General features: G+C 40.6%; 2 protein-coding genes across 2 annotated transcripts in view; one reads left to right on the forward strand and one right to left on the reverse strand.

Annotated features, from left to right (window-relative positions):
• The window catches only part of col28a1a (collagen, type XXVIII, alpha 1a), a 34,741-nt gene extending 31,858 nt beyond the window's left edge, over window positions 1–2,883 (forward strand). The window contains exon 34 of the mRNA XM_056399628.1: window positions 1–2,883. Coding sequence (XP_056255603.1) covers window positions 1–173 — 173 coding nt within the window. The 3' untranslated portion in view covers window positions 174–2,883.
• c1galt1a (core 1 synthase, glycoprotein-N-acetylgalactosamine 3-beta-galactosyltransferase 1a) lies at window positions 913–25,461 on the reverse strand. The gene is made up of 4 exons (XM_056398471.1): window positions 25,371–25,461; window positions 25,006–25,154; window positions 10,118–10,782; window positions 913–4,260 (listed from the first exon to the last, which is right to left on the reverse strand). Exons 2-4 carry the CDS (start codon window positions 25,139–25,141, stop codon window positions 4,096–4,098), a joined length of 966 nt encoding a protein of 321 aa, XP_056254446.1. The 5' UTR covers window positions 25,142–25,154; window positions 25,371–25,461; the 3' UTR covers window positions 913–4,095.
• Between the last annotated feature and the right edge of the window lie 504 nt (window positions 25,462–25,965).

The raw sequence follows: 25,965 nt of genomic DNA on the forward strand, positions 1-25,965 counted from the left end.
ATGAAGGCTGCAGCCAGCCTCTGGACCCGGGTCCCTGTCGGCAGTATGTGGTCAAGTGGTACTATGACCCCGAGGCCAACGCCTGTGCCCAGTTCTGGTACGGTGGCTGTCAGGGCAATGCAAACAACTTTGAGACTGAAGTCAACTGCAGGAATTCCTGTGTCTACACGTAAAAGGCTGTGTTTGGAGAAAAAGGGTGTGTGCAAAGCTAACATGCTCCATCCGCGTCACTGAGGACCAGATTGGACTGATGACGCAGGTTTTATTGTTTGACTAGAGCTCAGGCTAGCAGCTGCTGCTGTGAACTGCTGCAGGTGAAGGAGATGATGGAGAGCTGACGTGGCCCTCCTCATTGTCTCTCAGGCTACGTTCACACTGCAGGTGCTCCTTTTGAATTCTGAAATGCTGCACACAACATTAGCTGTCCACTAAGTCTGGAGAACCACTTATATCTGCCCAGGATGTAAACCAACTACGAACCAGTACAAGCTGACAGGACCATCATAACCACTAGTTCAGCATGTCATCCCATATACAACTGGCTTTATCTTCACTTTCACTTCCTTTCCATTGTTGTCTAGCTCTAGAGTTGAATAGCCAAGGGCTGGTATCACAAATCAAGAGGAGCTGACTGTGTGTCTACACAGAAGGCGTGGTGAGAGCAGAATGTTAGCATCATGTTAGCATCATGTTAGCAGCTTCAGTCCTGTGTAAGTGTGTCTACACAGGAGGTGTTCAGTCCACAGAAGCATTTAGGGCCCAAAACACAATCACTGTAGTTACAGGTGGATTACACGGGAAAGTAGACTCGGTGCTTTGGGATGTGTTTACATGCAAACAGTAGGACTGTACCTGTGTAGACTGCTGTGTAGAGAATGACTGAAGAACACGTCTAACATGCTTTCTGTGTAGACATGGCGTCAGCCTGTTACTCTCTGAGTTACAGTGGCGATCCTGGATAACTGATAACTGGCTCAGTTAACTCTGAGTTTTATAGGGGACCCCTGAAGGTCAGAGTTCTTAATTACAGGCCATCACATCTTCAGCACCACGACTGTAGTTACTCTAATATAAAATGATAAACATGACACAGTATGATAATGCAACATGAATAGAACAGCTGTAAGAAAAGTAGAAATATCCCAATATTAGTGTGGGAATAATTAAATTGACCTTTTTAAACATAGTTGACCTTTTCAAGTAGTCTAGACTAATAATTAATTTTCTAGTTACATCTAGCTTTTCTTGTTGTTTCATAATACCTAAAAAAAACTGATACACTTACAAACTGAAGAAGAGAAATTCATGCCTGGTCTATCTGACTAAATATTTTTATTAAACTTAGAGCTAATTAACAGCGTGTACAATTAATTTACAGCTATAATGACCATGTATTAGTCTGTGTGAGTGCTGAGAACTATTCCTGTTTAATTATCATTCTGTTTATCTGTAACAACATCTGTTTGGTCAGTGGTCGGGCTGTCGGCATCCTGATCAGGTAACCTGCTCTGTAGCATACGTTACCATGGTGATCTAACCCTGTCCAAAGTGAGTCAGTTTAGTGCTACCTGAGTTAAGCTGGACGACGTATTAAACTCACATCATGATACAGACCCCAGGACACTTCATGTGATTATAATCATTTACCCTGAACACACAGTTCGTATTTAGACCCCTTCACTTTTTGTTGCAGCCTCATAGAAAGAAAAACAATCATATTTTCAAATGTATTAAAAAGATAAAAATGAAATATCACATTGACATAAATATTCAAACACTTTACTGTAACTCACGTTCCTCCATTTCTCTGGATCATCTCTGAGATGTTTCTTCACCTTGACTGGAGTCCACCTGTGGTAAACTCAGCTGACTGGACATGTGGAAAGACACACACCTGTCTATATAAGGTCTCAAAACATTCTTGCTACAGGTTGAAGGAAGAAGAAGCACAGTGTCCTCCATCTGACATGAAGAAGTCTGGAACAACCAGGACTCTTACCAAGGCCCCTCTCTGCTGATTGCTCAGTTTGGCTCAGTTTGCGTAGCTGGTTGCTCCACACTTCTTCCATAAGTACAAATACACTGAGATTTATGATGATTTAACAAATGAACCCTAAATACTGATAATACTAAACATTAGTGGACAGTGGAAGTGGATAGAAAAATGTGCAAAAAGTAAAAAGTAATGTGCAACTTAGAATCACAGTGTGGTAAAAAGTGCGAAAATGGAAACACGCAAAGTAGATGAAGTGTAAATCAAGAGCAGAGTAATGATGGAGGTGTGCAGACCTCTGTCACTGGATGTGTCACAGTGCATCATGGGGGCAGAGGCAGCTACAGAATACCAGGTGCCATGTTTCAGTACAGTGGACAAACAAAAATGAATTCAAACCTTACATCACCATCTGCAAATGCCATCTATTCCATGCAGGTTGTTGCGGGACTCATACTTTACATACAGGTTTCTGTCAGTTACTATGACAACCGATTTTAAACAGTTACCATCTTTAAATTGTATTATTACCAAACTTCTACCATGTGAAAAAGAAAATCAGAATTGAGGCACTTTCACCTGCAATGTGAATATAGTCAATTTCCTGTTGTTATAGACGCAGTTTATGGAGCCAGCAGTTTATAAAACATGTTTTATTTTAGGGTATTAAATTGTGGGGTTTGTCTTTTGTTATATATTGTTTCTGTGGGTCAGTGTTTGTAGGTCAGTGGTGCCTTTAGGGCCTTTCTTTAACCAGACAGACAGTTCTTAACCTGTTTATGGTATTTTTACATGATGTTGTAGTTACTTCAGTGTTTATTACTTAACTTTTATAGTTAATCTTAACAAAATCCTTTAATCTCTATTATAAAGAATGTTGTATCAATAGAGACACACTTGATTGTAAAATATGTATTCTTTTATTGTTCAATGCTGTAAAAGTACCAGGAGGAATAGAAAAATATGTTAAACAAAAATGTTCAATAAATGAAATATAATTTCTTAAAAATTGCCCATTTCAGTAACCTTTTTCAAAAGTGCAACTCAGCTAGAGGCTGAGCTGAAGCCTCTGGCTGTGTAGTGACAGTAGAGTTCCACAGGTCAGAAGCACACTGTATATGTTGTGATTACAGTCCCACCAGAATACCACAGAGAAATAAAATAAATAACAAAGAAATATTAATACAGAGATATGCAGAGATGCAAAATTTGAGTGATTTAAATATAGTCACATATGTATTCGCATAAACAGGTAGACATGTTTACATAAACTATGATCAGTATGTATATTTAAATGTAAATTCAGATACAAAACCAGGTAGACAATAAGATGACTATACATATAACTCATAAGTGCAAGTGAGAAGTCTTGTAGTCTTTTAAAGATCTTCACTTCTATCATACAAGCATAAGAACAGTATCAATCTCCTCATCCAACCCATGGAAAGACAGTGACTAAGTGCATTTCCCAAAATGTCAAACTAGTTCTTTAAGTGTCGATCATAACTGTCCAATCATTCCAGTGCTTTGTCATTCACAGTGTCAACTTAGAGAATAACAACAAATCATATACGTATCAGGGCAAAGCTACAGTTCTGCTGGTGGTGTATTCTGCCAGTGAGATGAGATCCAAACTAATATATAAGAATGTGTACCGATGTATGTATGTTTTCTTTATTTTGGCAGCCAGTACAAAATAAACTGTTTTATTTTTTTTCTGTCTTTGAGATATCTCCCCAATATTTCACCCATAGACTCCAACTGTCACAATGTTTGTGTGGTTTACCCCTTGTTGCTGTCCAGCTATATAGCTTTTATTTATTATAGCTTTTTACAGTAGTTTCAACACAGAATATACAGTATATACATGTTTATAAGAGACACCCTTCAAGTAAAATGCAAGTTGTAAAACACAGAAATAAGGAAGGAAGATTGATTGAAGACATTATCAATTACATTTCTTCATACACACAAAATGGCAGTTTAGTAAAACAGATCCACTGACACCCCAAACATCATAAGCAAGGTTTTCACAGTTGTGCAGGTTGAGGGAAACAACAGGTATTTAACAACAAAAAGATGTTATACTTAGTGTACAGGTTTTATATGGACTTAGTTGTGGAGTTAAGTGCAGTGTTTTCATCAGGACTGAATCTGTATTTGTATCCATATGGCCGCAGATGGTAGGTCAGGTAATGCAACACATACATCTGCACAGAGTAGATGTAATGAAAGGACACAGCGAAGTCGGAGCAGCAACCTGGACCCTAGAGAGAGAGAGAGAGAGAGAGAGAGCGAGAGCGAGAGCGAGAGCGAGAGCGAGAGCGAGAGCGAGAGCGAGAGAGAGAGCGAGAGCGAGAGAGAGAGAGAGAGAGGTCAGCACAATGAAATGAAACTAACTTTGTGGTGGTATATATTTCTTCTGTCACAGTCAAACAACTCCTCCGCTTTTTCTATGGCCTCCAATTCAATCCCTGCCACTATTTCCACTGTCTTGTCTTTCATCAAGACTTCGAAACACTGCTTTCATTTACGAACAAGTAAAAACACCTGAACGGCAACCTGTCGCTAAAAGAAGTAGAACTCGGACGAGGCGTAAGCAGGTTTCAGCCACTGGTTGTTGTTTGTTTTTTTTTTCAATCCTGACTTGAATTTTTCTTCAACCAAGTTGTAAATAAATATTAATATTTTTGCAGTTAGACTGGGACCATCCTAAACTTTTTTCCTCGTACACTTTTTGATTGATGCCTCACACTGGCTAGATTTAGCCCTGCTTAATATTTCTACTTTTTTATTTACCTCATCTTCAACTCTCCTTCATCCAAGAAGTACAAGAGCTCTTGGGATGTTTCACCAAAGAAACTCCTTGGTAAAGTGGACTGTGTTAAGGTCTTGTCTGGTTAATCAGAGAAGCCAAAAGAGAGACTTAGCCAACACTGTAGACATGAGGTTGCAACAGTGATATGTTGAGATTGTTCACCAAAACCATTTTACTGTGTTAGTTTTATGGAAACAGACATAATTGTGAACTTTGCTAACATTTTCATGTACTGTTTATATTGAGGTAATACACCTTTTCAGTAGTTTTTGGTGCTCTGGTCGTGGATTTGCAAGAAGGATTATAGCCACAGCTACTGTGCATGTGCAGCTCACAGAAAAACAAGCTTTGGCCTGTTCGTCCTCTATCAATCCACAGGTACTGTAAAACTCACTGTTATATATTCCTGAAACTGGTCCTTAAATTAATGTCACTGCAGTAGAAGTTGTTTTGTTCTGTTTTCAGAGAGTTACAAGATGTGTAAGATGTTCAGCTGTTTCTCTTTGTAGTAGATTATCAACAGTTCCAACCAAGTAATTTGATTGGACGAGAGGCATTCCATGAGTGCTGATATAGAGTATGTCATGACCTGGCTCAAAGCCATGACAAAAACGAGGAGACGTACGGTTTCCAAAGCAAAAACGAAATGATTTTATTACAAAACAATATAAAATTAGGAAATTGGCCACATAATCAAACACTAACTGAACTAACAAATAAACTAACTAAACCAAAACACAATGCGCCGAGGGATCGCGGGCGCAGTCGTTTTGGTAGGTCCCATAGCAGAGCAGGGCAGAGCCCGTGTGAGGAGCAGTGCCAGCTCTTATCACCTGTGGACTGGCCAGGTCCACCCAGGTGTGGCAAGCCCCACCTACGACCTGCAGGGAAGGACAAGCCAACACAACACAAAAGAAGCCAACACAAAACCCAACAGCAGGCCCTAGAGGCAGGAGGCCGTCACAAGTACAACAGCACTGGGACTTTTAACTACATGTATCACTCTGCTTAACAGGTGTTCTATCAACCTTTAATTAGCGTTACATTATCTGTTCAAAGGAATGTTGGTATGGATGGTAGTTTTTACAAGTGTATGGAATTGACACTAGTAACCAGTAACAGTTAAACGTGTTGTAAATATTGTTAACATGTTAACCAGCCAGTAGGAATTGGCTGCACAGTGCTCTCTAGCCTGTATTCTGCGATGGCAAACAGGGTCTTTGGATGACTCCACCTCTGAAGAGAAGAACTTCAACAGCACCTTCTCCACAGATTTAGAGAATAGGCACAGGTGCGGAACAGACAGGCACAGGCTGCATTTGAGCAGTCTTGCATACACTGAGCCCCAAAACATCTTAGCACCCTTTGGGGTGAGAACAGAGCACAACATTGTACCCAAAAACAGCTCAGGTGTTATGATACAATCTTCTCTGGTTCAGAATTTCTACCAGTGGCGATTGCTCTAAGACTGCAAGGGAAGCTCAGCTTCCCCTAAAATGTCAACAAAATAAGTGGTCAAATATGTGCTGTTGTGTGAACATTTCATTGACTAAATATGCGCTAGAACACGTTCATCTTTTGTTCAGAATCAGCTGCTTATCACAGGTAACCGACACGACTTCTTCTCATTCATCCCCACAGCACCACAGAGCTTTACACAGTGCAGACGCCGAGCGTCTACTGACTTCAATGGGGAAGCAGAGAGTGGGTTGTTCCACTGCAGCCAAACTAGACGGTGATTGGATAAATGCTGGGCTTTGTCCCGCCCATCGGACGCTCAGCGTCTCTGGGGATCTATGGGACAGTGGGCTGGACGCTCGGCTTCTGCATGATGATTGGATGATCTGTCTGAGGCTGACAGCGAAATGAGCGAATCAGCGATCTTGAAGTATAAGCATCCACCAGAGCCGTTTAAGTTTTTCATTCCGTTGTTCGGAGTTGATCTGGAGACGTTACTGATCCTCAGCGACTTTGTCTTTGTTAAAAACGACTAGCGTTGTGTTTGGCGACTCTCTTCTGTCACTCTGCGAATTTATATATAAATAAACAGACACATTTTATGATGTAGGCTGAAAATGAGCTTCCCCTCCTTATAAAACCAGCAGCCGCCACTGATTTCTACATACTTTTCTTTTATTCCCCACACATTCAGTCATTATAGGTCAGAGTCCATCCTCTTGTGTACACTCGTGAGACCAAGCTCTTACACAATGCAATCTGACAAAGGTCACAGGAGAGACATAAACTCTAACAGTAAAGAGGTAAACAGAACACGGCCACAGAAAATACTTCTTGATGTAAATGATGTAAAGTCTGTAATACAATAAGTTGATGCATCACTGTTTCTGCACTGCTGAAGCTAGCCACAAGCCAGCATCCCTCCTTGTCTGAAGTCACCCACCATCATCCCTGTTCCAAAGAAGCCATCAACAGCCTCAATGACCACAGAACAACTGCACTAACATCAGTAGCCACAAAATGTTTTGAAAGACTAATCTCATATCACATCAAAGCAGCCTCCCTCCAAATTTCAACCTGTGAAATCCTTTTGGGTAAAACCACAATTTTGTTTCCGCTCTGATTTTATTGTAAAAGTCTTGACTTCAGTTCTTATATCTTGACGCTGTTTTTGGACGCTTGTTTTCTGTGTCAAACTGTGTCACAGCCATCAGCCATCATCAATCAGACTTTTTGCTTAGTTCATCCGGAGTATTCGTATGGACAGTACTGTTATTTATCTATGAGGTGCTATATGTAAGTGCTTTAATTTGAAAGTTCAGTCACTACTAACCAGCTAGCCCCCAGCTAACTGCTAACTTACAGGCATGTCTTACAGGCAGACTAACTCCACCATCTTGTACTGCAGCTTGTGACAGTGGCTCTTGTTCTGCTCAGGTGGAGGACTGCCACGTGCCACTACGCCAAACTCGCAAGGCTGCAGAGCAGAACAAGGACTAACATTGGCAGCTGCAGTTAGCGGGCTAGCTGCTAGTTTTCAACAGTTGACAGTGGGCTGGTTAGCTTTGATTTGTTGTAGTAATTCAGGCTATTAAAGTTAAAACTGTTTAATGATTTATACTAGTGGATATTTAGGTGCTAAGGGTGAGTGGTCTTTTAAACATCTGCCTCAGGGAAACTATTTACAACCACTGATAAAGATCACCCTATGGGCATGTGGGGGGGGGGGGCAGCCGGAGGTAACAGAGGTAGATTAGTAGTAATTTATGTATATATTAACTGTCTTCCTTTGAGCGTGCTGAGCTTTAGGTGACATTTAAGGTCGGAGTCAGATGGGAAGGAGGAAGCCAGCAGAGCCAATCAGAAGACGACAAAACGCCCGTGCACATTTCTTTGTTTGTACTTGTATAAATACACTGGATCAGGGAGAGTTAGTTTGTCAGACTGTGGACTGACCAACACTTGTTATTGGTTAGGAAAAGGCACATCTGATCCAGAATTCTGTAATTGTTCATTGCTTGCTGAAAAGATTCACTAAACAATTTGAACTAAATTCTTTGGTGTGGACATTCACTGGTCTTTTGAGTATTTTGAACACTGCACTCACCCTTTTTCTCTAAACAGCAAAAGCTCCTTCAGATTGAACTTTTGAAATAACTAAATATAGTACCTTTTAATGACGCAATCTGTACAATTCATCTGAAAGGTAGTTCATATACCAAAATAAGATTGTCCACAATATAAGATCGCCAGATCGCCCACCCCTAGTGTTCCTGTTTGCACTGATCAGGAGTACCACTCTGAATTTTGTTTAATAGTTTGTAAATTGACAATAAAAGCTTTCTATTCTATTCAAACTATGATGAATAAGGCAGGTGTTTTCTAGCTGAAATTACTATTGCAGCATTACTTGAAAAGCTTCCGAATATAAGCCAATACACTTATGTCCATGTATTGGCATGTTCTGGAAACCTTAAGCAAAGGTGAGTTACTTAGAAGATACGACTCAGTCACGAGGGAATAATGATCATTGTGGGGTTTGTGAAGGATGCTCCTACCAACTGAAACCACCCGATTAGAGCAGAAATGAAGTGTTCAGCAACATTGCTTTACTTGGCAACAGAGAAAATGTAACTTGCTTACAACTTGGAGATCTGTCAGCCGTCTGTAAGCTGATCTACTCACCAAACGAAAAATGTCTCTGTAGACCCACATCATCATTCATACCATTTCCTTTCAATGTTCAACAACTACAGAGAAATAAAGCAGCTTCATGGTCGGTCTACCCTCTGTGATCGGTGCCACAGATGGAACACATGTAAAAACTATTGCACCATCACAGGACGAGGAGGTAATTGTAAACAGGAAAACCAAATCCTTTGTGCAAGGAGGCGCAGAAGGAGCACTGCCAGAGCCCCACAACATGAGGCTACTGGTGTACATTTTTCTGATCAAACTGTTATCATTTTGTTCTCAACAAATTATACATTGTACATCAATAAAGATTTTAAACTCGAATAATTCATTCATCAAGATCTGATGTTGTTAGCAACCGGCCTTTTTAAAGCTTCAAGAAATCAGGACTGGGGTATTAACTGATGCATTTTACGTTTTTGGAATAAAACGTGAAAGTGTCTTGAGCTTGTGTTTTAATCACAGACCTTATTTCAGCCCTCTAACCAAAAACACATTCAACAAACCAGAGACTTAAGGATCAGGGAACGGGAAGTGTTAAAATACAACTAATATCCAGTTTTAGGACTCATTCCTGCAGAAATCTATTAAGCCTCATTAAAAACAACTAAATGTAGGTGGTATTAATTACCACAAATGCAGAGCCTGAGCTTTAATGTTACTAACTGATGTACCCTTTTTCATTCCAGCACCAGTCACTTTGTACAGAATACTACTTAATATCTAGTTAATTACTCATCCTGTGGATGACGAATTTTAAGTCTGTAACCATTTGCACCATATTATTACAGTTTTGTAATGTAATTGCTCCAAGCTCCAGCAAATCCTAGTATTTTAATATTTTTTAACCCATTGCCGTTTCATTTAGTACTTGTGTATGTCTACACTGGGGTGTGGGGAAAATGGCATTTCGATCCTCTGTATGTCATATTTACATATGGCAGAATTGACAAAGTTGACTTTGAAAAGGCAAACTACTTCTTGCATAGACACTGGATGAACATAGTTTGATGCAGAATCATCCACTAGGAATTAATTCAGGAATGCATGCAGTGGTAGTGAGCATCTTGAGACACTGTGCTCATTTCATGAAATTTCCTGAGACCAAGCTAAAACCAGATACTGAGTAGGTTTTTGTGTCTAGTGTTGCGTACCTCTACTGGAGTGTAGTGATCATACAGCAGATACCAAGGCCGTGGTCTTGGGGGCTGTCTGACCAGGTAATGGTCTGGTGGATAAGGATGAAACGTTTGTCTCCCCTTCATGTCTCTGGAGTCTGCTGGCGCCACCTTCATAGTCTCCATACATTTCCCCAGCGCCATGTCCTCTATGGTGGAGAAGTGTGTACATTCCCCGGTGTCAAAGCCTTTCACAAATCTCCTCAGTGCTTCCTTACTGAGGACGTAACCTGCTCCTCCACTCATGTAGCCTTGGCTGATGAAAGGGGCAAATCTTCTGCCCAGGTACAAAGGCTTCTCTGGGTCATATTTGGACAAGGTGTAGCGGAGATTCTCCACGACCACAAATGTGTCATCATCCGCTTTCAGGAACCAGTCTGCTTCATCCAGGTGGTGTTGGTGTATGTACTGGAAAGCACGAATGGTCTTCCAGTACAGGTTGTCCCTCCCCTCACTCACATTCAGCTCCACAGTGGGGAAGTCAGTCTTGACAGAGCTCATGTACAGCACTTTGTTGCAGCGCTTGGCCCACGTTTCTCTGATGTGCTTGGTTCTGGATTCCATGTACTTGGGTCCCGTCATGATCCAACATAAGACCCGTGTTGTTTGGGAAACATTAGCTGCTGAGCTGTTGTTCTCACCTGGAAGTATAACAAGCACAAAACATCAGAAAAGTGTTGTATGGAACTAAAGTAACAAAACTAAGTAAGTAATCTCTGGTTACATATTCAGTTCCACCACTATATCATGGTGAAATATTCTGATGGTAACAATACTTTCAATAATTTCAGCATGGCGCTCCCGTCTTCATTAGCAGTTTGATTTGCTATAAAATAACCAGTCAAAACTAGAATCACCTCCTCCACCAACCAGCCAAGTTAAAGTCTCTCCTTCCTGAGTTACAGTGTTGACTAATGGCCAGAGGTGTTTTTACAGATTATAATGTCACAGTGAAGTTGACCTTTGACGTTTTGGATATAAAATGTCATCACTTCATTTTATCCTTGGAGACATTTAAATTGTGTCATAATTAGTGTATGAATTCGTGACTTATGGCAAAAAACGTGTTTTGTGAGATCACAGTGACCTTTGACCTCCAAAATCTAAATCAGTTCATCCTTGAGTCCAGGTGGACATTTGTGCCAAATTTGAAGAAATTCTCTCAAAGCGTTACAGGGATATTCTATTGACGGGTGGAAAAACCTGAAATACTGCCTCTGGCTCTAACTGTCATCGGTGCTGAGCAAGGACAGTAAAGGCACAAGTAAACCTGGATATGACTTGTTATGCTAATATTAACTTTTGGCTACTTTATGAATGCTTAAGGTGAGTCAGACTGCACATGTGTACGGCCACTTGACCTCCAGATCTTCCTTCAGTTAATTTTGCGGAAAGGTTGCCGTTTGTTTTCATTTTGTGAGTCGGAAAAAGTAGGAGGATATTTCTTTTCACCCATACATATTTTTTGTATTTTCACGTTGAGTATGATTGTATTTTGGGTTTGTGAAACAAGACGTGTTCAATATTTTGGCGTGCTCATGTAGTTTTAGAGAGCAGGTGGGTCTGGGACATGTTAGCTAGCTAACTTTGCTGCATGACCCAGGTCGGTCTAATTTTATCCCGCCAAGCCCTGCCAATCCTTGAGCATATGTAAGCATGGTATGTAAATATCATTGTATAACTTTATATTAAGTCTATGAACATTACTCACAGCAGGCGATAGCAACACTGTTTACAGTTCGTACAATACATGAGTTTGTTCCGGGACATCACAGAGAAAGCTGTGTTGCACATGCCTGCTGCTTCTTCACAATAAAAGCTCTACATCCAAGAACTAGCGGGACGCTTTTATTGTGAAGCAGGTACAGGAAATGCTATGTGTTTGCATCATGGATGTACTATAAGAACTGGATACCGAATCTAAAAATGGCACCTGTTCAGTTGTACAGAAATTGCTGGCTTCCGGGTTACTTCTGCATTATGCGGCCCACTGAATATGCGCAGCAGTGTCACTCCCATCATGCCTCTGGGCTATGATAACGAGCAGACGGTGTTCTGGATTGGGCGCTGCATGTTCATAAATCATCAATTTATACAAATGACAACAGCAACAAACAAAGAAGATAATGTTCTGAAAAGTAAGATGGTGTTAAACCTATGATTGTTGATATCATGGAAAATTCGTATTGAGAGTTATTTGTGTGGTTAAAGGGAAAACGAGTTATTCAGTTAAAAGCTTTACTGCTTAAAATCACAATAAATCATAATCGGACTAATATATTAAATTATCAATAAAAGTGCTGATTTTAACACATAAAGAAAACATTCTCATCACCATGACAGAGTCAACAAATAAATTTTCACCAAAATAAGACCAAAATCTTCTTGTCTGAACATCAACTAAATCAAATGAACTGAATCAATCACTGTGAAACTTTTAGCACACAAATGAAACTTAACTAACACAGTGGAAAGTCTGTTGAGAAAAATAAAGTGATGCAGATATGTTTGTGGTGTATTGTAAGCAGCTTATTAAGCTCAGGAGTATGTTTTATTTATTTCATTACAGCACGTCCCCTAGACGTTAAAACATTGTCGACATGAGTGAACACAGCATCGAGCAGTGGAAACATGAGTTTATTTACTACTATAAAGTTCGTATCTTTAATTGTTGAAATGAAATCCGCGGTGATTGGCTAATTGTTGTGGTAGTGGCTAAACTAGCATGTCGCGATACTGTGCACAGTCTGCGTGGAGTAGATGCGCAGAGGGTTGAAACAGCGCTTGCCTGGTCTGCTGACAGCGAAGTTACTTTTGCTAGTTACTGTGATTTTAAACACAAGTTGTTTTTTCACAATGTATCGTTTTTCATAGGAAAAATGAGTTGCGTCCCTGGGATGCATGGATAGTGAGTTTACTGCAGTAAACGTAACTAGCAACATCACTGTTGTCTTCCTCCCAGAGGACTGGTGCCCCATTTCAACGAGAGTAAATTCTAAATTATGGCGTTAACGCTACATATTATTGGTGCCCCGTGTCAGGCGATTTTTAATATCACCGTCTCTACTACAAAAAGAATATTTGATTAAGCTGCATATTGGCACTTAATGGTAAAACCTGTAACCTTGTCTGTACATTCACCGCCGACAGTAACGCCCAGACCAGTGGTGGCTGTAGTGTAGCTCTAAGCAACTCCGCTAAAAACACCGATAAAAGTGTTGAGGCTACAGACTGTAGCTTTAAGCTATTTGTCAGAAATTACATGCAACAGCGTGATGAAACGCTCATAGAAAAGGCCTGATGGTTGGTACCGGCTATTGCGTGTCCCAATAGTCGTTGATCCGCCCTGAGTGTGGCTAAATTTATCCGCGTATTCCAGTGAATTTAGACCATCTCAGATCCTCCGTGCTAACCAATCAGATTAGCTACCTGACCCGCTAGCAGCTGTAGCTGGCACTGCCGTTACAGTAAAGAAGTTATCTCCCCCGTGTGATCAGACTCACAGCGTTTGTGTCTTGAAAAGGGTGAAAATACCCGTGTTGTTGGACTGGGAGAGAATAAAGTGTTTAACTGCCTGTTTGGAGTCTTTAAGCAGACCCGTATTGAACAATAGCTGTTACTTTGTTACTGTGTGAATACCCTGTGGTCTGAGTAGTAACGCGATATAATTGTGTTTGATTGCTTTAAGTCTCAGATGATTTGTGTTGCAAACAGCAGTTACTTGAAGTAATTCTTGCTCTGTAAACACCCCTTTTTTAAAAAAATGTGTTAAGGAATAAAGTGCCTGCTTGCTCGAAGTTCCAGAGAGGACTTTTGTTAAAACGTTGTGGTTACTGAACGTAACCGAACCCGGTGAACACTTTTGCAGTTGAGCTTGTGCATGAAAGTGCTTGTGCTTTACTGAACGTCCCAGACCAGACTTGCAGTGATGTTACAAATTTATTCAACATAATACCCACTCGCTAGGCGTGCTTGAGGGTGCCGCGCCTCGCTGTCTGTTCTTTGAAACTTAGCAAAGAAGTTTCTCTGTCTGTGCTCTGAGTGAAAGGAAGCTTTTCCTACCTGGCTAACGCAGGTCTATCAGTGGGCGGTACTAAGGTCGTCAATACTGACGTCACCTCACCCCCTCTCCTTGTACATCAAGCTGATAAAAATCTGGCATCATCTGGTGGCCGATTTGGTTAACTAAGTTTGAGGATTGCATTATTCAAACAATGAAGGTGTGCATGCAACAGATTAAAATCTAATGCTGCTAGCTTTGTAAATTCATAATTGGCTATATCAATTACTCACACTATTGAATTAACCCAAGTTCTTAATTCTACATTTGAAGTGATTAATCTAACACACTTGTAGTTGTTAAACTTAAAGTTCTGATTCAATTGAAGCCTAATCATTTTAAAACTGCTTGTGGTTCTATGAATCTAGTAAGCTAACACTAGTAACAGCATTAAGGAAAACTATTTTAGACAAATAGTTTCAATTTAGCTTTTCTCCCTTTAGTATAAATCCCTATACTAACCCCAGATTTAGATTACATTATCAAATTCTTATTAAGTGTCAACGCTATTTGAATTTGAGATTTCACATGTACTCTTGTGTGTCTTCACACTATTATATATCACTTCAAATTAAATTGTTCTCTCCTTTTAAAAGGCATTTTCCCCCACATTCTAGTAGGCTACATCGGTGAACATCATATACTGATTTTAAGTTTACTGTAAAACTTGCCAATATCTGAGTCTTTTGATTCTCTATTCAGTGTGACTGCCCTTTTGCCGATGCTCTTCAGTCTGCATTGCTTTCAGCTTCGATACTATAGGGTGGGCTTATCAATTGGATGTTTTAATTTTGGAAGTTATTGCACCTGGATCTGTTCAATTTGGAGTTCTATCTCTAAGGTGATCACTGCTCACCAGTGACATCTTGGGAGGGGGTTCCAATTTTGACAGTAACTCGGGTCCTTAACTTTCCGATTTTGAGTTCTATCCCTTTGAGGTCCAACTTCCTTAGAGTTACTCACTGCTGAGGACTGCTTACTGTGCTTACAGTGGCACAACTGAAACAAGAGTGGCTTCCTTTTGGTGATTGATTCTCTCCTCCAGAGTAACTTTTCCTGTCGCCTGTGCACCTCAGTCTGCTCTGCTCTCAGCTTTGACACTATAAAGGTGATCCCTTCAATTGGAGGTTCCAATTTTGACAGTTACTGTACCTGGACAATTTTGACTCGTAGACGAGTCCCTGACTAAGCAACCAAAAGACATGGCACTGACCAAAATGTTAAGTAGCCTGGCTGTTGTGTTAACTGCACAGGTCAGACATGCACACAATCGGTTCGAATGGGCAGGAAATAAACTGAAATCCTGTGGCCCACAAAATTTATAGAAACTATAGGGAGAAAATCAACTCCAACAGTTTGAACAATCAGAACAGTATTTAACACAGATTGAAACACATATCAATGAGCTAAAAGCTCAGAACAGAGCCTATGACCTGCATCTTGATGCTTAACAAAAGCAGATCCAAAAGATGCAAGAACAGTTAAGTGAGCCTAGAGACGAACTCTCAGAGGCCTGCCAGCAACAAGAAATTATAGAAAAAGAACGGGTAGCCGTTAAAAGAGAACTGCAACATTCTCTTAAGATAGATCGAACCCAACAACCATACCTGACTGAAACTTCCCAAGAGGAAAGAAAAGATGAGCCACCTAATAGGGGAGTTCAAGGAGGCGTTTCTTCTCACCTCTTAAGCCAGACCCCTTCGGGGCCAGCAGAACTCCTCTGGACTTGACTAGAGTGATTCCTCCTTCGAGGTCTTATCTATCTTCAGGCACCCACATATCACAGGGTCCTTCAGATCCAGAGCTAGATAAGATTGCTCACAATATATCACACTTTGAACCCAGTCCTGATGGTTCTCATGACATCACCACCTACTTGAATGACATCGACTTTTACCTGTGAAGGTTCCCAAAGTCTACTGCTAATGACAGGATGTACCTGATCAAGGTGACATCTAGTCATGAGGTAAGCAGATTCATTGAGCATCAACCAAACCATGTCAGAGTGAACTATGACCTTCTCCGCCAAGCATTAGAGCAGGAGTTCTCTGACCATACTTCATCAGCTGGCTTAACCGCTGCTATAACAGTTAAGCAGGGAAGACAAGAACCTCCCCAGCAATATTACTATCACCTTCTTCAGGCATACTTTGGCTCTAGAAACAAACAAGGGATGGAGGAAGACTTGAACTTCAAAACCCTCTTCGTCCAAAACCTCCATCCTGGTACCAGTCATCATCTTGGTGTCTTGGCAAACCCATGCACATCAACCAGCCAATGGCTACGCGCACTCGCCTCGCTTCGATTTGCAAAACAAATGCAGTCCCACACTAAACAGGCAGAGCCGGCTACCATTTTCAGCCTCAGCACAAATTCTTCTTGCCCATGGAGCTACAAGGTGCTCCTGGCATTGAACTGCATGGCTCAGACGCACACCCTTCCAAAACTTATTGGCCTGCTAAGTAGCAAAAACATTTTCTGCCCCAACCAACTTGTGAGGACCATAAGGCTTCCAGAACACATTGGTCTGACAAAGGACAGAGACACTCAAGACTTAAGTCAAACTTTTACGCCTCAAATCCCCACCGAAGCAGGTTCCCACCTAACAAATGGGAAAACTGTAATGCTTTTGACTATAAGGGACAGAAAAGGCGAAACCAAACTCCACTACATCAGCATCAATCTGATGAGAACATGAACAAAGGCAAAAGCAAATGATCCTTTCAGCAGAAAACCGACAATGCTGAAATTAAGACTAAAACATCTAGTCTTAGCCAAGAAGACCTAAAAACTATCAAACGTCTTTTCAGAGACTGGCTTAAGGAAGAAAGCTAGAAAGCTGATCTCTTCCCAGTCACACTGGTAGCACCAAAGGGTACACTGCAACACAGTCTCTCAAACCAGCCCATCGAGGTGGTTGAAGAACTTTACCATGGCCCCAGTGGACCAAAGCACAAGTCTGCCAACCTCTGCCTACCTCCCCCTAAACACTGCAGCTCTGTGCTGTGCTCTTGAGGTGAAAGAGACCAAAACAATGGCTCAATGTGTCCCATCTGACCGACTGATGTTTCAACCAAACATGGCGCTTTGGAGGGCACATCTAGGACATCCACCCTGGGGTCTCCATCGCACCCCTACTTTTGTTCCCACCCTCCCAGCCCTGATTTCTGCGTTGTCACTCAAAAGCTGCTGCGCCTTCTATATGTCTTAATGTCTCAACTGCCATTGCTGCCATGCCCACTTTCTTTGGTTCCTGCCATCAGGTCCATGTTTCTGAGTCACTCACTTCTCCTATGCTCGTGGTGCCTCAAAACCACAGGGTATGATGCCAATTCAGGCGCACAAATCACCATGTGCAAGACACAGGAGGACCAAGACCATTTCTGCCCTTGCCCAGACACACCTGGAAAAGAGCATGAGAAATCACAAGGCCCATTATGACCAAAAAGCTTCCCATGACAAACTCCAAGTGGGGGACACATGGTTGTATCACGCTCTCACGCAAACAACTGAAACAGCCAGTTCAAGCACTGGAAGACTTACCTGTATGTCCCATCCCCACTGCTCACGTCCCCACAAGTTCTTAGATGAACTCCTTCCTGTTATGCACCACAACAAGGCTAGCAAAACTCAAGAAAAGCTAACTCCCAAATGTCTCAACTGCACACAGTGCAAACCACACAAAGCCCTCATGAGACTCTTCTGGGACAATCTTGTCCCAATCAGGTCATAAATAACAAAAATCTGTAAGCACCCACAGGTGCCTATTACCAGTAGTTGAGGTTTGACAACCGTTCTCACTACATGCTTTATGACAATTTTAGAATCAGACTATGAAATAAAGTGCACACTTGAAACATCCTAAGGTGCCAGGTGCGAGTGTAAACAGTTTTAGTATTGGTTGTGTTGAAAAGAGCTGGTGTTGTGTCTTCAGTCAAATCCACCTTTCACAATCCTCTCTGCCATTTAAACGTACGGTATTTGTCGACTGCTTAAAATGTGTACAAGTGGGGGTGATTCACCAGGCTGCAAATACACTTATACAGTGCCTATAGAAAATCATCATACCCTGTGAAAATCTTTACTTTTTGTCACTTGACACCCTGGAAATTATAATAAATTAAATCAAACTTTTTTGAGCTTCATGTACACATAATAACCCTCATCATTAAAGTGAAAATAACATTTTAAAATATTCTATATATATAATAGAGTATACCATTATAAACTTACTCAGGTGCAACCAATCAACTTCCAGATCAAACACCAGGCTAATTGCCTCCCACCTGATATTAATTGCAATGGTTTTGATTACTTTAGAATAAAACCCAGCTGTTTTCTTGAAAATTCCACTACTCGTAGTGCATGGTAGTGAAAGGATTCAACATGGTTGGAAAAGTACATTCAAAAGAACTCCAGGATAAAGTTGTAAAAAGGCGCAAGTTAGGTGAAGGCTACAAAAAGCTTTCGAAAGCTTTATCTATCCCTCTGAGTACCGTTCAGAGCATCATTAAGAAGTGGAAAGCATATGGCACCACCAACACCTGGCCTAGATCAGGCCGTCCGTCCAAACTGGATAACCGAGCCGGAAGGACATTGATCAGAGAAGCTACCAAGAGGCCAAAGGCAACTTTGAAGGACTTACAAGTCTTCATGGCTGTGACTGGTCGGTCTGTGCATGTGACAACAATCTCAAAAGCTTTACACAAAGCTGGTCTGTATGGCAGGGTGGCAAGAAAGAAGCCTTTTCTGAAAAAGTGCCACACTCTCACATTCTCATCTGCGCTATGCACAACACATCTGGAATATTCTGTTACCATATGGAAAAAGGTTTTATGGTCAGATGAGACGAAGATTGAACTTTTTGGACTGAACTCCAAGCGCTATGTTTGGCGAAAAGCAAACACAGCACAACACCCAAAACACACCATACCTAATGTGAAGCATGGTGGGGGCAACATTATGTTGTGGGGATGTTTCTCTTCAGCGGGGACTGGGCAATTGCTCAGGATCGAAGGGAAAATGAATGCTGCCAAGTGCACCCAAATTCTTGAGGAAAACCTGCGTCCCTCTGCTAGACAGCTGAAGATGGGCAGGTCATTCACCTTCCAACACCACAATGATCCTAAACATACTGCCAAAAGAACAAAGCAGTGGCTTAAGGATAGGAAGGTGAATGTCCTTGAGTGGCCAAGTCAGAGCCCTGACTTAAATCCTATAGAAAATCTGTGGATTGAGTGGAAGAGAGCAGTCCATCACCGTTCCCCACAGAATTTGACTGAACTTGAACAATTCTGCAAGGAAGAATGGGCAAATATTCCCCAATCTAGGTGTGCAAAGCTAATAGAGACATATCCAAATAGATTGATGGCTGTAATTAAAGCAAAAGGAAGTTCTACAAAGTATTAAATCAGGGGGCTGATGACTTTTTCCAACCCTGTTATTCTAGTTTTTCATTAATTTTCAGAACTGTTGCCTTTTTTGTCATTATTTTGATGTTGTACGGCTAAATTTGTAAATAAAACTGGAAAAAGATTTTTTTTTTTTTTTTAAATGGGTTTTGATTTCAGGCTGTATGACAAATAAAGTAACTATTTCAAAGGGGTATGATGATTTTCTATAGGCACTGTAAGATCCTGCTCAAGACCACAGGTGCAGTAGACACACTGCTATGCCGCTATCAATACTATAGGTTGTCTATGCTCACACGCAACTGGTAACCATGCTATTGCCTGCTATGCTTTGGGATACTGGTCCCACAATTTTTAGTTTAGCCATTGTACCATTTGACATGTTTACTTATACATATTTGTCCCTCTTTCCACCTTAGTCAGCACCACAACAGACTGAGATGGTGTAAATAACGTGATAAATGTTAGATAACCCTGTATGACTAGTTAACCCCTGAGAAACTAGGTCCAATTAGTTTAAGCAATATAGCTTGCGCTCTCTCTCTCTCTCTCTCGTTAGACATAGGCCCTTTTGTTTAACTGCTAACATAGCTGCCATAACAAAAGATAACTCTCCACAAAGGATAAGAAATAATTCAGCTTTGCCTAGATTATAGAATAGCTACTCAGTTCAAAGGACCCGTCTCCCACAAACAGTCCATGCTTTTATTATGCCAGAGAGACACAGAACCAGACCAAAGGTCAAACATAGGCAAAATCTCCAGTTTGTAACAATAAGATTTTGTCTAATGATATTCGATTGTTTCTTATATAGGACGAGTAACAACAAAAGGTCTGATTATCACTAAGGTGTGAACACTGGTCACTCTGTGCCACACATGAACACACACACACCAACCTCCCTTCCTTTGTCCCTCTCTAGATAAGAATCAAACTACAACCCACATTCCAATCCTGGGTAGTGACCAGCAGAACTCTCTTCACAGACACAGATCTGAGGAAGAATGTAAAATTAAATATCTAACTGTTCTGTAACTCATGAGATGTTCTTATGTAATAGTTCAACCCCAAACTTCTATCCCATAGAATGTTTGAAATGTAACATGTAGATTTTAAGACAATGTCCTTCATGTGACCATACTGTCAGCACCCTTCACATGAGGTAACACACACTACATGACATCCAGAATGTCCATATTATTATTATTACAGTCAAAGAACTGATGTGTAATCCACATTTATAGACTATTAGCTTAAGGAAATGTGTATATTGCTGTTTGATCAGTTAACCACTTGTATTATGATTAATTCCAGGTTTGAAGGATGTGATATGAAATCAACACTCGTATTATTCCCATCTGTCATTATTAGTGCCATTAGGTTTTTATGTTATTTCATTTAATGTTTTATGGTCATGGTGGAGGACGGATGTGCGAGTTTATAAGTAAACTCTAGAATTAAATTATTCCAAAGTTCAGTGGAAAATGATTCTCTTCTCAAAGTGGAAACACAGGAGAAGACGGGCGACGCCCCTGAAACATGCGCCAGCCCCCAGGGGATAAAACAGTCGTGATCAATTCACACATTGCTAGAAACTGGGAGAAGCCAAAAAGCTAAGATGCTAAGAAGCGAGATGCCGAAGAAACGAAGCTAAAAACTAGAGGCTGAAAAGCTGAAGCTAGAAGAACGATGCAGAAAACTAGAAGCTGAGAACTTTGCTCAAAGTCCGGCTCTGTGTATTATTTTCTCATCATTTTTATATAGTCAGGTTATTTTCTTGTATGTTCATTTTGTATTTTTAATAATTTTGTAATATTTCAACATTACTTAGGCGGGGCTTTAAATGAGCCATTTGGACTCTTGCCTCTCCCTGCACTGTAATTTGTTTTCTGTCATTTTCTGTGCATTTTAAATTGTGCAAGAAAAAACACCTATCCATACAATGCATTACAGTTTCTCATTTTCATTGTCTTCACACATTAAAATCATATTTTCTCCACTACATCATGAGAAGAAGGAAGAGTCTAGTTACAGTTGGAACATTTACAGGCAGTGGCCCAAGTCAACCTGTCAAACCAGATACCTGGATTAATTATAGGATTTGTGGTTTTCGTACTACAAGATGGGTGTAGGAGCAGTATCTCTTATTCAACGCATAGCAAAGCTAAAATTTGTATTGCCTCTGAAAACATTGCATTACCTTTCAGCATGTTTTCATTCAAGTTTTCAGAGCAAACTACACAGCTGCTCCTGAGGGATCATTTTTAGATAGCGGGTTTAGGGAAAACTGAGTTTCTTAACCCTGAGATGAGTCTGGGTTTTCTGCTCCAGAAACGGAGATGAGTCTGTTACCATGGTAACTGAGTCTGTGAAGCTGACCTGCTTGCTGGCAGGTTTTCTTTAACTAAGCCTGAGTTACTCTCCAGCTCCTCTTGTTAGGCCTGAAGAAGTATTTTTGACATAGTGCGTCATTTCCTGACTCATACGCTCTGGACCAAAGTGCAGATCACAGCCAGTTATAAACAGGTTTACGTTGGGAAAATTCCGATTGGATATAAGTTTGTTACCCAAGACCTGTCTTTACTTGCATGACCTGTTTTGTGATCAGTCAGAGTGAGGACGAAGACAGAGACCTCTGACATTCAAATGTCACACATGGAGGCTTCATCCTCAGCTCAGATTTAAATCTGCACTGTCCGTCTCTATAACACTGAAACTATGAGGACACCTGTCATATGGTCAGTCAGTTCCTCTGCACTGAAACCTTTACTGTAAATTGAGCAAAATGGAGGCTTGGCTCTTTATTTACCCGTTGCCAAAGTGAATCGTTGACTAAGAGGTCCATTGATGATGGCTTTTTATATTCTTCATGCACGTGGTTAACTCAGAGTTGATTGAACTAACTCAGATCAGCTGTTCAGGAACTGAAAACAGAGTTTCTCATCTCAGGGCTCATTAACTCAGCTTTCTGGAACAGACCCCTGCTCTTGGTTCCGTTTTCAGACGTTCCGTTTTTAGAAAATCTAGCCCTCGAGTTTGGTAAATCACATCCCATCACATTCTGAATGTGTTGTAGCAGTTGGTTGTGTAGGTAGATTTACCATGGAAGCAGGTAAGGGGCTATGGTGAATGCTGCTAATAGTTTAGCCTCCTGCTAACCATAGCCAAAGGTTGTGGCTGTGATGTGTGTGTGTGTGTGTGCGTGTGTGTGTGTGTGTGTGTGTGTGTGTGTGTGTGTGTGTGTAACATGTTTTTTTTCTCGGATTCTTGCCTACAAGAGTTTAAATATTTAGATTTGACATTCAACAAATAAATATGACAAAAGTTCCACAAAAATTGCAGTAAATATGGTGGAAAAAAAAGTTGTTTTTTCACACCACCTTTTTGTAACATTGTTTGGAGCTGAATGTGGTGAAATGTTCAGCTTTGATTTACAACCAATGCCCCAGAGCTACAGTTTAATACAATGCAAACTGAGACTGTGAATGTTGCCAACTTCTACTTTGTAGAATTCCAATCCTTCAATTTACTGTTGATATGGTAATTTAAGGTAATTATTAATCAGAGTTCCAGATTAATAGTAATTAATTCAGACTGAAACTTCCCTGTTCAAACGTAAGCTCAAATTTAGACCACTTGATTTGTCTAAAAGTAAGAAAACACTGAGCTAATAATGGCGCCTGCTGGTAAACATTGTCATACTGCTTTGTTAAGTGTGGCTAACATTAGCAGTGCTAACACCAGCAGCCTTCTTACCTTGCGGGTAACTTCCTCATGCCTGTGCCGAATGTGGCTTATCGCTCTGGTGCAGTGGTTATGTGCCAGTTTCTGACACAGTACATACAAACTTATTTTAATCTTGTAGATCAACATATCAACATGCCACAGTCTTCTGTCTCGCTTCCCACATCGCTCGTATCACATATCAGCATCCAGACTTGCGGACTGCAGCCTCTGTCTCAATCATCTTGCAGCTATGATTCAGATGCCAGAGAAATGCCCGGTGTGTAGGTGTTTGTGTGTGCGTTTAAGTTCAGTCTCATTAGCAGCAGACTGCTGACCCGCCACTTCCTCGTCATGATACCTGTGTGTGTCAGTTTGTGAGAATAAAAGACCTGATCTAGAGGTGAGATAGAGCCTGGCTGCTGATGACAGTGTTTGAGTGTGTGTCTCTGGTGTGCCTGATCGTGTGTGTGTGTGTGTGTGTGTGTATGAAACGTGTTTTTTTTCTCGGATTCTTGCCTACAAGAGTTTAAATATTTTGATTTGACATTCAACAAGTAAATATGACAAAAGTTCCACAAAAATTGCAGTAAATGTGGTGGAAAAAAATGTTGTTTTTTTTTCACACCACCTTTTTGTAACATTGTTTGGAGCTGAATGTGGTGAAATGTTCACCTTTGATTTACAACCAATGCCCCAGAGCTACAGTTTAATACAATGCAAACTGAGACTGTGAATATTGCCAACTTCTACTTTGTAGAATTCCAATCCTTCAATTTACTGTTGCTATGGTAATTTAAGGTAATTATTAATCAGAGTTCCAGATTAATAGTAATAAATTCAGACTGAAACTTTATTGGCTGTTTTGCCTATTAGTTTAGGCTGGTGCCCCTGAAGCCTTTAATTCATTTAAAAGTTATTTGATATTCATATTTTCAAAATTTATGATAGCCAATAAATAGATAGAAAACTGAAAGTCCGACATTTATGGTGTCCAGCTCATGAGGCAGAGCTCAGACCCAAGAACAGGAAAGGTCATCTGGTCACAATCGCAATTTAGTTCATTTCTAATACACATGGTTTCATAAAACCTGCATTGTATTTAACTTATGACTGGTTGCAGCTTTTTCATGTTGATTCTAACAGCCTACATTTATAAAATACATGTGAAGACGGCGGCAGGGATAAAAACGTCCTGGACCACCCTCCATCCAGAAAACAAAGATCATTCTGTGACATTTCCGTTTTTACATACACGTACTTTGCATGTGAGGCAGGCTTGTGCATTGAATGATGCTTGTGCATTGAATGTGGCAGCACCAGCTGTGTGCAGTCCATTGCAAAAACATACAAGAAGTCAGCAGTACGCAGACTGCGCCCTTTCAAAATAAACAGCAAGGAAAAAACTTCAGAATGGATTATGAGTCACGACAATTAAGTCGTCACACTGGTACAAGGCAGCATATTGAGTCATTTACTCACTGGCTCTAAGAAAACCTGTGTCCATATTTGACATCCCAAAATTAAATATATCAGTTTTAATAGAATGTAAACGCAACATGTCGGTCTTCTTAGAACAAGTTAACGGGTGCGGCAACTAGAAACCATTCCACCATATTATGCATTTATTTATGACCCACACCTAAAAAGTTTAGAACAGAAAGCCTTACCTTTGTGGACCGGCTGTGAAGCGGGTCTGACATCACGCTGTTGTGGTGAAAAGTTCGAGTCAAATACAAACCGAAGGCAGAAAAATCCCATCAACAGTCCAGTGGTGAAGATTAAATTAGACGGGATGCGCCTCATCCTCCCGATTTACCTGTGGGACAGTGTGGGATTAAACAGTTAGTTATTAAATAACTAACTACACGGTTTACCTGTGTTAAACTCTCCGGTCAATTGAATTTAAATCAGCTGTCTGAAGATAAACTGATGCCATTAAAATAAAACCTTAAATGCTTCAAGAACTGTGAATGAGCGATGGAAATAATCATTTCAATCACTAATTATTTATCAGTAATTCAATTTTTTTTACCAGCTGAGCCCAAAGCCGGAGGTTGTTGAGGAACAAAGGCAGACTTCACAGGATAAGACCACCACTCCTTCCCTCACAGGTGTTCCCAGTAAAATTGATTTGATCTCTGCAGTCTCAGTCCGGGTGGAGCCTGAATAAACGCATCCCGTCACGTCATCAAAAAGAATGATCCCCACCCACTGGAAAAACTTATAAACACCTGCCAACAGGTAACTGCTGCAGACATGGAGCTGATTCAGCAGCATGGCAAAATAATGTTTCTTGATAAGTAAGGGCATAATGACATCCCTACAATTATATCATAATTAATTCATTAAATTTACAACTTTGCAAAGTGATTTACAGACATAAGAACAGATTAAAACCAATGGCAAATTTTATACTGCACATAAAACACATTATAGAGAAATGTATATTGAGATATTTATTATAGATATAATATATAATGACAAGACAATTTGTAAAAATGACTTCCATATATGAAAATTACACATTAATCACTTTATTTCTCACCAATGATGCTTTGCATGACATGATAAACAATCTGAAAGGTTGTTAATCCAGCATCCCTCAGCTAATGCTAAGCTAATTTTGC

The sequence above is a fragment of the Seriola aureovittata genome, chromosome 16 (genome assembly GCF_021018895.1).
Source record: "Seriola aureovittata isolate HTS-2021-v1 ecotype China chromosome 16, ASM2101889v1, whole genome shotgun sequence".
Lineage (NCBI taxonomy): Eukaryota > Metazoa > Chordata > Actinopteri > Carangiformes > Carangidae > Seriola > Seriola aureovittata.